Raw genomic sequence first — 12,552 nt, 5'->3', positions numbered from 1 at the left:
AAAATATGTCAATATTGTGTATTTAAAAAAGGAAAACACAGTAATCCTTTAACATTTAATAATATTGTTAAAATGGGGGTATACATATTAAAAAAAAGTGAGTGAATGGAAACCTGTGGCTATAATAGCCTCAGGAGTAGAACATATTTGTAGTAGCAAAAATTCAAATTGGTACTCAGAAGGATTCAAGAGAGCTAAATAGAGGTTAAATTGACCAATTTATATGCATTGGTCATTTACTGACCACTAACCACGTAAATTAGTATTGATACCCCTTTTGGATGGTCTACGGGTAAACGGGAGATCTCTTATAGTGGTGAAATACCGATGTAGTACATATCTGTTTGACGTCTTCTGAGGGGTCAATATGGGGGATATTGACTCTCTGATGTGTACCTGGGTTCTAGGTAGTCCCAGAATTAATAGCATTCTCTACATGGCAAATATGGTGCTGTTATAGGATATTATATGGTTCGTATTGGGGTACCATCATCTTGTGGTCCCTGACGTTACAAAAGAACAATTGGTAACTAGGAGTAGTAGTGTCTAGTATAATTAGCTAGGTAGATACATCAATTCAATTTCATGATATTGTGCTGCTGGTGTGCTGCTAATGCATTTGCAAATATACTCAAATTAAATTCAGATAGAATGTATTTATATTTATTGACTGGTATGCCACTTGCAGTCGTTTTACTCTTATATCTTAAGAATTATCACATATTATTTCTTGAGCATGATAATTTTGGAAGATATATTTCAGTGAAATTATAGTTCATTGTGGATTTCATGTCATATAAGTACTATAGTATCATAATCTATGTTGCACAATAGGTTTGTAAATTCAATCTTACTTTAACCATATAACCGTATCTTGCTTTAATGTTAATGTACTTTAAGTGACATTTGTTTTATGCATGTAAGAACTGAAGAGAGATTTAATGTGTTTCCACCTGTTTCAGGCATATAAAATATATTGTTTTTGCAAGTGAACTAACAAAGGAATTTGTAAGTGCAATAATGAGGGTGATTTAAAGTCTGGTAAATGCATTTTTCTTAGACATTAAATAGTTTACTCTACAGGGTTGCTGAAGCTGATGTACATGGGTATAGGAGGGGGAAATCATAGTACCTACCTGGACATACAGGTTGACTTCTGCACTCCTACTCAAATATGGGAAGTTGCCTCCAGTTTTCAGGTGGGCCCTCCTAGCGTTGGGGTAAAGTTTGTACATTTCTTCTTTAGCCTCTGTAGAAAGTGCACTCTGATCGAACACCTGCAATAGGAAATAGTTTCACTGAATGCTATATTCGCTAGTCAAGTGCATTTTGTGCATGTATAGGTGCTGTCCTCAACTAAGGAGAATCACAGCTATGCCTGTAACATATTTCCTAGGTAGTGTAAGGCAACAAACTGCACATAAGCTATATAGATGCCAGTGAATATTTAAATAAAAACAACAACAACAAAATATTAAGAACATACATCCATGATGGTCACAGCAACGTCCCGAATCTTATGAGGTTCCACATAGGAATTTTGACAGTTTAGGGTGAGACGAGAAGCCAGTTCACTCTGATTAAGGCTTTCCAACTATGGAGAAGACAAACCATTCATAAAATGCTCTCAGCACCCAGGTCACTTACATGAAAAAGATTCAGAGACAGGACAGCAAGCAATTGTCATCTAAAGATAAGCAGATTACAAATGATAGTTTTTTAGTTATTATTAAATGCTAAAGAAAGTGTAAAAGATAATGGCAACCCCTCTGTTCACATTCAACCTGGCAAAACACCACTATTCTAAGTCATAATTGCATGTATACTCAGTATTTTGCAGGTTTTCTGTACTTTACACAAAAAGATAAGTCAAGCTTGCATTCATCAGCGACCACATATACAGCTACAGAGTAATTACTAGACATGAACAGAGGAAGCACTCGTACCCGATCGACCATGAAATCAATAGCGTCAGCCATAACAGGATCCACAGGGCCAGATCCAAAGTTCCCCAATACAATCTTCTTTAGCATGAAGGCAGGCATTAGCCAGAAGCTAGAAAACAAAAAGCTAAAATCTTAGAAGACAAACTATTATCTGCAGAGTTATACAATTTGGTACAAATAGATGATAATATATATTTATAAATCAAATAGTTTGTTCTAAGGCTCTCCTAACAGTTTTTTTCAAGGCTGTGCCTAGGAATTTGCCATTGGCAATGCTGTGTTTGCACTTTATTACTGTTATACACACTCCCTGGTATAGAATGATATAGTCTGTTTTATAGTTTTGCTCTAGATTTGAGTTTATATGCATCAGCGATTATAATATGTTTTACCTGATTTATATCACAGGCTGTAACTGCCTTTTTCTTAAAATGTTAAGGCTTGACCTATACTCATCGAAATTCTGCTGATATTTTTGTACTTAGATAGGTATTTAGCACCCAAGGTTTAATCTAATGGGTGGGGACTGGATTTTTGCTCCTGATCATACTGGCTCATATAATGTCCATATTATTATATATAATTCTCATTGTTCTTGAGGTCCACAAGATGCCTTTTTCTTTTATAAACTTAAAAGCCTTATTGTGATATAACAGCAGAACTGACTAACCCGATAACTAATTTTTTGCTTCTTTCATGATTGAGATAGATGCCGTTTTAAATAACTTTCCAATTTATTTTTATTATCTAATTTGTTTCATTCTCTTAATATCCTTTGTTGAAAACTATACCTAGGTAGGCTCATGAGCTGCTGATTGGGGGCTGCAAAGATATGCCTCGTCATTGGCTTTCAGCTAGCCCCCAGTAGTGCATTTCTGCTCCTTCAACAAAGGATACCAAGAGAATGAAGCAAATGAGATTATAGAAGTAAATTGCAAAGTTGTTTAAACATGTAAAAAAAAAATATTGTGCTTCATGTCCCTTTAAAGGGACAGTATACACCAATTTTCATATAACTGCATGCAACAGACACTACTATAAAGAATATGCACAAATACTGATATAAAAATCCAGTATAAAACCGTTTAAAAAAAAAAAAAAAACTTACTTAGAAGCTTCCAGTTTAGCTCTGTTTAAAAGGTTACTGCAACACCCAATGCAAGTGGGAAATAGCAGACACTCCCCCCTCCCCTACATATGAAAAGACTGTTTACACAAACAGAAGCAAGCTGGAGTAGGTATACGTCGGTATTCTCCTAAAACTTTGGGGGTTGGTTAGGTTAGGAGTCTGAAAATCAGAGCAATGTTATTTAAATATAAACTATCTTTTATTTTTTTTAAACAAACAACTTTATGGGCTATATAAATACACACTATATACGCACCACTCTGTATAAAATCAAGCAGTACAAACCATAATGTGATGTTTTGGCCATATTGGCCTTAATCATGCATGCACCACACATCTTTTATTTCTTTACTTTATAGATAAAATCACTGATTAACAATCATTAACAGGTGATGCAAATTTATTAAGAAAATATTTTCTTTCCTTTTGTCACCACCTAGTGGCCTTTTCACTAATATTTCTTTCCATTTTTCCCAGAGGCAGGCTTGCAATACATATATATCATAACCAATGATCACTACACATCTGAGAACAATAAAAAAGGCATACAGATAAAGAAATCAATACAGGGTTACAAAAAAAACACAACAACACACCACAACCCAAAAAAGTCACCATCTCTATTCAACCCCTTAGGATACATAAAGTACTTTCTAAATTGTAAACCCAATAGGTTTCTTTCTGCTTTAATAATTTCTGTCTCCTCCAGTTCTCAAGTTTCCCACATGATCTATAATCTGCCACCTTAACTGGCTCACACTATGTCCGGCCTAGGATAAAGAGGCATGAGACTAAGGGCAGATCACCCTAAGCATGCTAAGTAAGATTTCGGTTATATATCTTTGACTCTTTTTTTCACAGAGACCACATCTGTTCTAACACATCTTGCAAATTGTTTACCCTCCTAAATGCCATTATGGGTACTTGTTAAAAGGGACAGTCTACATGAGAGTTTTTATTGTTTAAAAAGATAGATAATCCCTTTATTACCCATTCCCCAGTAATATACACTGTTATATTAATATACTTTTTTTTTTACCTCCGATTACCTTGTATCTAAGTCTCTGCCCCCTTAATTCAGTTCTTTTGACAGACTTGGATTTTAGCCAATCAGTGCTGACTCGTTGGTAACTCCATGGTTGTGAGCACAATGTTATTTATATGGCACACATGAACTAACGACCTCTAGTTGTGAAAAAATGTAAAACTGCATTAAGATAAGAAGCAGTCTTCTAGGGCTAAGAAATTAGCATATGAGCCTGCCTAAGTTTGGCTTTCAACCAAGAATACCAAAAGAACAAAGCAAAATTGATGATAAAAGTAAACTGGAAAGTTGTTTAAAATTACATACCCTATCTGAATCATGAAAGATTCTTTTTGACTAGACTGTCCCTTTAAGGACCCAGGTCAGAAAATATATAGTCAAATTTGGGTTAAGAAATTATATGCATAAAAACATCCGCTTTGAAAAAAGGTTAAAAAAACCTGAAGGAACAAGTGCTTATTTTTCTATCATTTGTGGAAACATATATAAATAACTTGTTTTCCTTATTGATTTTGTATTCACACATTTGCTTCAACAGTTTCTTATGACAAGTTTGTGTAGTGAACACATTGAACTTAGCTCAGGTTGCAGCCCTGCAAATTTTTACTACAGAAGCCTCATTCTTGAAAGCCCAGGAAGTAGAAACAGAACAAGTAGAATGAGCCATAATTCTGGCAGGCTGTTGCTGCCCCACCTCCAAGTAAGCCTTGTGAATCAAACTCTTCGACCATGAAGCCAAAGAGACTGAAGACACCTTATAGCCCTTACGTTTTCCTGAATACAAAACAAACAAACGACAAAGTACGCAAGACAGTGTTCAAAGGGAGGATGTTACAAAACTCTAAGAACCAAAATTAAGACTCCATGGCGGAGAAATAGGCTTGATAACAGGTCTGATTTTAACCAGAAACTGAACAAGTGACTGAGTATCAGGTGGGTGAACTAGTTTCCTGTGCAACGAAATAGAAAGTGCAGAAATCTGACCCGTAATAGAGGTGAATGATAAACCTTTATCTATTCCATCCTGAAGAAATTGTAAAAATACGTGGAATTCTCACAGAATGCCAAGAACAACCTTGATCAGAACACCAAGAAATATATACTTTCCACACCTTGTGGTAAACTCTCCTGGTAAAAGGCTTACAAAGCCTGAATCAATCTTCAAGCAGTTCAACTGAGATACTGGAAATTTTGATAAAAGAATGATGATGATGATCTCTGTAAATCGTAATGTGCAGGTACGTGTCTCTCAAGTCTATTGTTGATATGAACTGATCCTGAAGAACTAGAGGCATAGGATAGACATGATGGTCTCCATTTGGAAGGAAGGGACTCTTAACAAGTTGTTCAAAGTCTAAGTCTAGAATGGATCTAAACGTGCCCTCCTTTTCTGGCACGATGAATAGATTGGAATAAAAACCTATTTCTTGATCTGCCAATAGAACTGGGACAATGACTCCCATGCCCTCCAAATCATTCACACACTGAAAAGCGGCCACTCAATTTTATGGTCTTTTGAGATGTGGGACAGAATTAACCTCTCCCGAGGAGGTCGAGACCAGAAACATATTCTGTAACCATGAGACACAATCTCCAGGACCCAAGTATCCTAAACAGAAGAAAACCAGGCCTCCTGACAAAGACTTGATCTGCAACCTACCAGAAGAAGAGTCCAGATCGGGACACACACACCATGATGCAGACTTGTTATCTGAAACAGACTTCTTAGTCTGCTTGGACAAACCAGATTCAGTCTCCAGGTAGAAATCTGCCTTCTGAGAAGATGATGATCTCTGGTTCTTGTTCTAATGAAAGGAATGATTTTCCCTAAGGCCTAGACTTCTTGCCCTGGGCAAGGAGTAAACTGAACTCCAGGATTGTCCCATTCCTTGGAAATAATATCAGAAACCAAGGAGGGAGCAGGAAAAGTTTCAAGTGCCTTAAATGATATCCAACTTATTTACAGGCTTATCCTCAACCAGTTTCGAGCCCTGAACGGCTAAGGTCTTTAAAATGCCATGCCCTATCTGACTGTCCCTTTTTAAAACAACTTTCCAATATACTATTATCAAATTTTTTTTGTTCTCGGTATTCTTTGTCGAAAGCTAAACCTAGGTATGCTCATATGCTGATTTCAAAGTCCTTGAAGGCCGCCTCATCTCATTGCATTTTTAAAAAATGTCATAGCCAGAAAAAGCACTAGTTCATGTGTGTCATAAAGATAACATTGTGCTCACTTTATTAAGCAGTTTGGATAAAGGGGCTTCTACCTGTAATTGTGTGTAGCCTGAAGGTTATGTGAGACCTAGGTACTTACCCCACCGCTTTAACCACTTAGCAACTTAAACTGCAATGTGCATTAGAAGCCCATCCTATTCTGTAACTAACAGAGGCGGCTAAGGAACTATCCCAGAGACACAATTGGCAGGCTTGTGACCACAACTCCTGAGAGGAGATTAACATTGTAGTGCCAGTACTCTCTCACAGGAACTATCCATTGAGAGAAAAATTGGATTAAATATTGCTGACATTTTCATCAAGAATCCTGAACACCTCTATCCTTGCCCTCTCCTTGACGAAGGAAAGAACTACTGGGAGGGAAAGGGAAGTAGGAGGCATACTTGAAGGGACATAAAACCAAAAATATGTTTTCCTTCATAATTCAGATAGAGAATACAAATTTTAAATAACTTTCTTTTACAAGATTTATGACAAGACTTATGGGATATCGCCTCCTGGTCAACAGGAGGAGGCAAAGAGCACCACAGCAGAGCTGTATATATAGCTCCTCCCTTCCCTCCCACCCCAGTCATTCTCTTTGCCTGTGTTAGAATAGGAAGAGGTAAAGTGAGGTGTTAGTTTAGTTTCTTCAATCAAGAGTTTTTTATTTTCAAATGGTGCCAGTGAGTACCATTTTTCTACAGGGTGTAGCCAGGACCTGGTCAGCCTCTTGTTAGCAGAGCTACAGGTGGCTTTAAGGCATTGGGAACTGGTGGGATTAATTTCTCACTGCGCCTCCCATACTGTATGCTGCCCTTCTCAAAATGGTCTTAGACATTCTAAGGCCCTGTATGTCTCCACAGATTGACAAGAAGATAATGAAGACTTTTTTGTAGCTGTGGGACGTTTCATGCTGTCGATCAGCAATAAGGTATGTGCAGCTCTTTTTTTCTGGGACAGAATTAACTCAGGGATTCACTGCTACCTTCTCTGTCTGCAAACCCCTTATTTTACCCAGGACCTCCATTAAAGGGTTAAGGAGGAGGTGGTGGGGGTTGATAGTTTGAATCGCTCTGGGCACATTTATGAAAATATGTGGGAGCGTTTATGGACTGGGCTGATGCTGGGAGATTAGTTTCTATGTCTGCCTGAGGGTGGAGCTTGTCTCTGGTGTTTGTGTGAACTCGGTGTTTGTCTATAACTTGCAAACCGTTTGTATGTCTGTATGCACCTCTCAGATCGATGTGAGAGGCTTCAGGGTACTTAAACCGCATGCAATGCAGCGACATACGGCTCGCGGTTCTTGAGGGCTCAATCTGTATGACGTGGGGTATTAGTGACGCCCACGAAGGGCGGGGTTCTTCTCCCATGCTCTGGAAGCCGCGCTACTCCATTTCCGGATCGCTACAACGGAGGAGAGTGTGATAGGAGCTTCCTCTCTGACGGGACTGCATGGTCTTCTGTTTTAGAGCAAACGGTCTTAGGCAGAGTGTGTGTGAACAGCGCAGACAATTTCGAGGGGGCAGGTAGGCGCCTCAGCAGAGCTGTTGAGGCGGCAGAGGCAAACAACCCAAGAAACACGTTGCTGCCACTAAGTCAGCATGAAGGGGCGGCCCCCGATCCGGATCTAGTGGGGGGCAGACTATCATTTTTCATCCAGGCTTGGATAAGAGATGTCCAGGATCCTTGGGCAATAGATATAGTATCTCAGGGTTACAAACTCGAATTCAAAAATTCTTCCCCCAGAGGAAGATTTCTTCTTTCTCGATTATCTGTAGACCAGATAAAAAGAGAGGCGTTCTGGGGGGCGGAGCTAGCTGGCTCCAGTGATGGACGCAAGCTGAAAGAGCTCCGGTGTGAGGCCGGTCTTACCACTTGTTATAAAGGCTCAGGAACGTGTGTATAAATGTGATTGCTAGCCACAAGACCTATTGCTAACCCCTTGGATCACATAATTGGAGCCACAACCGATTCCCACAGCCGGAGAAAACTAACATCTTCACTCCAACGCGGCGGACCACGTGGCCTGAAACAAGCGCCCTGAGGCAAATACAAACCCTAGCTACAGTCTGCCCGGCTGAAAAAGCCGCAACCTTATCGCACCGGAACACAAGGGACTGTGACTAGGCAGCGATGCACAATAGGATCGCAAGTAACAACAGCTCAGGACACCGCAGTGAGTAAAACCGCCAAAGTCCCCATTTAAGGCCATACACATAAAGCCACCGGACACCGGGTCACGAAATTCTCCCATGCCTGCCTGAAGTATACGTAAATAGGTACGATACTCACAAAATGTTATCGTGACACAAAGTACAGTAAACACTTCTCTTGAAATACTTTTCTTTTTGGGGCAGTTATTTCTACCATAATCGGACCACGTGGGCCTATCTTAGAGAACTTTAGCAAAGGCCATCTTTTCAATTACTCTCGCAATAGTTATCAAGAAAGAGCTGTGTCTCCATAGTGTGCAGCAACCTAGCCCATAACCCAACTAGTACTTGAGTCTGTAATATACATCTAAATTGTGCTTGACACTGCACTCCCATGGCTTCTAGGAAGGGGCCCAGAGCTGAAAAATCACTAAAGGGAACTGGGACAGCCACACCTAAAGTTCATTCTTTTTTCAAGGCCATGGATATCCCCACTGCACATTCTCCCCCCTCTCCTTCAAAATCTCCCCCTGTGCAAACAGAGGCTGACATAACACCAGAAGAGGATAATATTCTTACTAAAGCAGACATACTATCTCTCCCCTCTAAGGAAGACTTTTCCAATTTTATTGCACAAGTGAGCTCCATGATCAAATCAAGCCTCACTGAGGTTAAAAAAGAAATTAGCGAGATAGGCAACAGAATCGCAAACCTGGAAGAAAGCCTAGAAAGTACAGACAGGCTGCTGGATCAGCAAATCCAACATTCTACCTGCAACTCTAATATTATTCAGCAGTTGCAAGACCAGGTCGAGGACCTGGATAACAGAGGCAGGCGCCACAACATTAGGATACGGGGAGTCCCTGAATCTATTAAAGCTATAGACTTGTTGCCTTTCCTACAAAAATTGTTTAATGAGCTCATGGGAAACGAAAATACAGAAGGCAAGGGTAAAGAATACTTGCTGGACCGTTACCACCGTGCTTTGAGACCCCTGCCCAAAGAACCTGCACCACCACGGGATATTATATTGAAATTTACAAACTTTAAAGACAAGGAAGATATCCTATCTGCAGCAAGGCAGCATGCACCTATTACATTTGAAGGTCATTCCTTACAATTTTTTGCAGACTTAAGCCAAATGACTTTAGCCAAGAGGAGAGAGGCCAGACCTCTGACATTGCTCCTGAGAGAACTAAAAATTCCATACCGCTGGGGCTTCCCTTTCTGCCTCAGGGTAGTGAAGGATAATATCTCTGCAACATATAAGACCCCTGAAGATTTGGAGTCCTTTTGCTCCCAACTGGGCATTCGGCCCCCTACCCTACCATCCACATCCGATATGCCCCTCCCGTCTAAAGATCAAAGACCACGAAGACAAGAATGGACCCAAGTCTCACGCCACAAACGAAACAGAACACAGGCCAAAGACCCACCCTCAACTTCTGATGGACTCTCATGAAAGATATTAACCTAACAAACTGAGTGATGGGGTTTGATGTCTGCTTTTTATTAAATGTACCTTATATGTTTAGTATAAATATCTGGCCCCTTTACAACTGGATTCACAGCGGTAATATTGCAACCCCAGTTTTATTGACCCCCTAGTTTGTCCTCACACATGGCCGATGTGATTTATTAAGCGTCCTAGCAGCCAGGGGTGAGGTCATTCTCTTATTTGGTTTGTTGCACTTGCTACCTATTTCCCCAAGTGACACGCCAGTAGACACGTTCCTATAAAACAATTTGTTAGTAAACCGGCCTGCTACCAAAAGTAGTAGCAGCCACTTTTTCCCCCCTACACCACCCCCGAGTACTCTCGTTTGATTACTCATGTATAGTTTGTATTATTTGTTGAGTTTTAATATTGATGTTCGACTTTTTACTGGAATATTAATCTTTTTGTTTTATTTTTCTAGACTTCTTTCTGTCCCCTGTTTTCTTCACTTCCTTTCTTCACCTCCCCCCTCTCTTTGGTCTGGACGGGGCGGCACACCTTATGGAGAGTTGCAATTTCAGGTAAGAATTAACTTCTCTATCTCACTCAGTAATCATAATGGAACCCACTTACATATTTCCAAATTATATAATATAGCCCAATTGAAAACCATGATATCATGACACCCCCTTTGGTTTCAATAGTTACACAAAACGCCAAAGGCCTGAACTCTCCCACTAAACGCTCTGTTGCTCTAGCCTGGTTTAAAAAGTTAAAAGCAGATGTGGTTTTCGTGCAGGAGACCCACTTTCCAAAGGATTCCCCTCCCCCTTTCTCTAACAAAGATTATCCTGTGGGTTACTTTTCCCATAACGCTAGAAAAGCGGGGGGGTGTGGGGATATTGTTTCACAGACATTTGCCATTCCAATTATTAGAAGTTGTATCTGACCCAGGAGGTAGATGGATTATAGTGACTGGCCTATTATTTAACAGACCTATTACGCTGACTAATATTTATGTTCCTAACACAAAACAGATCAAATTCCTGAAATCAATCAAACGTCACATACTGGCACACATGAAGGGACCCCTTGTTCTAGCAGGGGACTTTAATCTAGCATTTGACCCTATCTTGGATTGTTCGTCGGGACGCAGCAGTGTCCCCTCTAAAACGCTGGCTGACACTATGTCCCTCATTCAAAGTCTGACTTTAATAGACACGTGGAGATTGAAACACCCCTCCCAACGCACCTACACTTTCTACTCCAACCCACATAAAAATTATTCCCGAATAGATCATGTTCTAGTTGATCAATCAATATATAGTCATATCCAATACTCTGAAATCACCCCAACTAGTTGGTCCGATCACGCTATGGTGTCTATAAATCTTAAATGGTCGGAAACTCCCCTATCCCCCTTTATTTGGAAATTGGATGAAGCATTGCTAAAAAATAAAATCCTCACCAAACACATTGCGGATACTATTGAGGAATACTTTAGGATTAACAACACAGTTGACATCTCCCCCCACACACTCTGGGAAGCCCATAAATCCGTTCTACGTGGAGAATTTATCAAACATAAAGCCTTACAAAATAAACATTTCAGAACGCAGTTTTCAACCATCCTACATTCCATACGCACCCTAGAACAGCAACATCAAGATGCACCCACGGACCCCCACCTATCTCATCTCCTGAGGCAACATAGAAATGACTTAAATAGGCTAATGTACAGGGAAGCCCAGACCAGGGCATTATATCTTAAAAAGACATTCCTTGCTAGGTCTAATAAAATCGGTCCTTCTCTAGCTAGAGCACTTAGGGAACGTAGGTTAAACATTCACATCCACAAAATACTGAACGGTGCGGGGAACAGTTTAGTAAGCAGCCCTTCAATAGTTGAGGAGTTTAAAAACTTCTATGGTAACCTCTATAACCTCCAGGCCCCCCCAGCTTCCACAACCCCCTCAGCTACTGAGCAGTACATAACAGATGCTTCTCTCCCTAGCATCCCTAAAGAATTAACAGAATTTTTGGATAGCCCCATTACATCACAAGAAGTAGCAACAGCTATAAACTCCCTCCCAGCACAAAAATGCCCGGGCCCAGACGGGTTCTCAAACATTTACTATAAGCGATTTAAAAACTTGCTTATCCCCCACCTAACAACCCTTTTCCAGTCCTTAGATAATGGTGCATCATGGTCGGAGGGTTCCCTTGAGGCATATATATCGGTTATCCCCAAACCAGAAAAAGACACTACTCAGGTAGGCAATTATAGACCGATATCTTTACTCAATACAGATATAAAGCTGTACTCAAAAAACAGAATTTATGCTTACCTGATAAATTACTTTCTCCAACGGTGTGTCCGGTCCACGGCGTCATCCTTACTTGTGGGATATTCTCTTCCCCAACAGGAAATGGCAAAGAGTCCCAGCAAAGCTGGTCACATGATCCCTCCTAGGCTCCGCCCACCCCAGTCATTCGACCGACGGACAGGAGGAAATATATATAGGAGAAATCATATGATACCGTGGTGACTGTAGTTAGAGAAAATAATTCATCAGACCTGATTAAAAAAACCAGGGCGGGCCGTGGACCGGACACACCGT

The 12,552-nt window shown here is 40.3% G+C and overlaps 1 protein-coding gene across 1 annotated transcript in view; it reads right to left on the bottom strand.

Annotated features, from left to right (window-relative positions):
* Nucleotides 1-938: 938 nt before the first annotated feature.
* The window catches only part of SPG21 (SPG21 abhydrolase domain containing, maspardin), a 122,044-nt gene continuing 110,430 nt past the window's right edge, over nt 939-12,552 (bottom strand). Inside the window, exons 9-12 of the mRNA XM_053719353.1 lie at nt 1,947-2,055; nt 1,487-1,594; nt 1,137-1,277; nt 939-953 (exon numbers count right to left, since the gene is read on the bottom strand). Coding sequence (XP_053575328.1) covers nt 939-953; nt 1,137-1,277; nt 1,487-1,594; nt 1,947-2,055 — 373 coding nt within the window. The remainder of the gene's footprint in view (nt 954-1,136; nt 1,278-1,486; nt 1,595-1,946; nt 2,056-12,552) is intronic.

This window comes from Bombina bombina, chromosome 6 (genome assembly GCF_027579735.1).
Source record: "Bombina bombina isolate aBomBom1 chromosome 6, aBomBom1.pri, whole genome shotgun sequence".
NCBI classification, from domain to species: domain Eukaryota; kingdom Metazoa; phylum Chordata; class Amphibia; order Anura; family Bombinatoridae; genus Bombina; species Bombina bombina.
The sequence above is the reverse complement of the archived record's forward strand: the minus strand, read 5'-3'. Positions and strand labels throughout refer to the sequence as shown.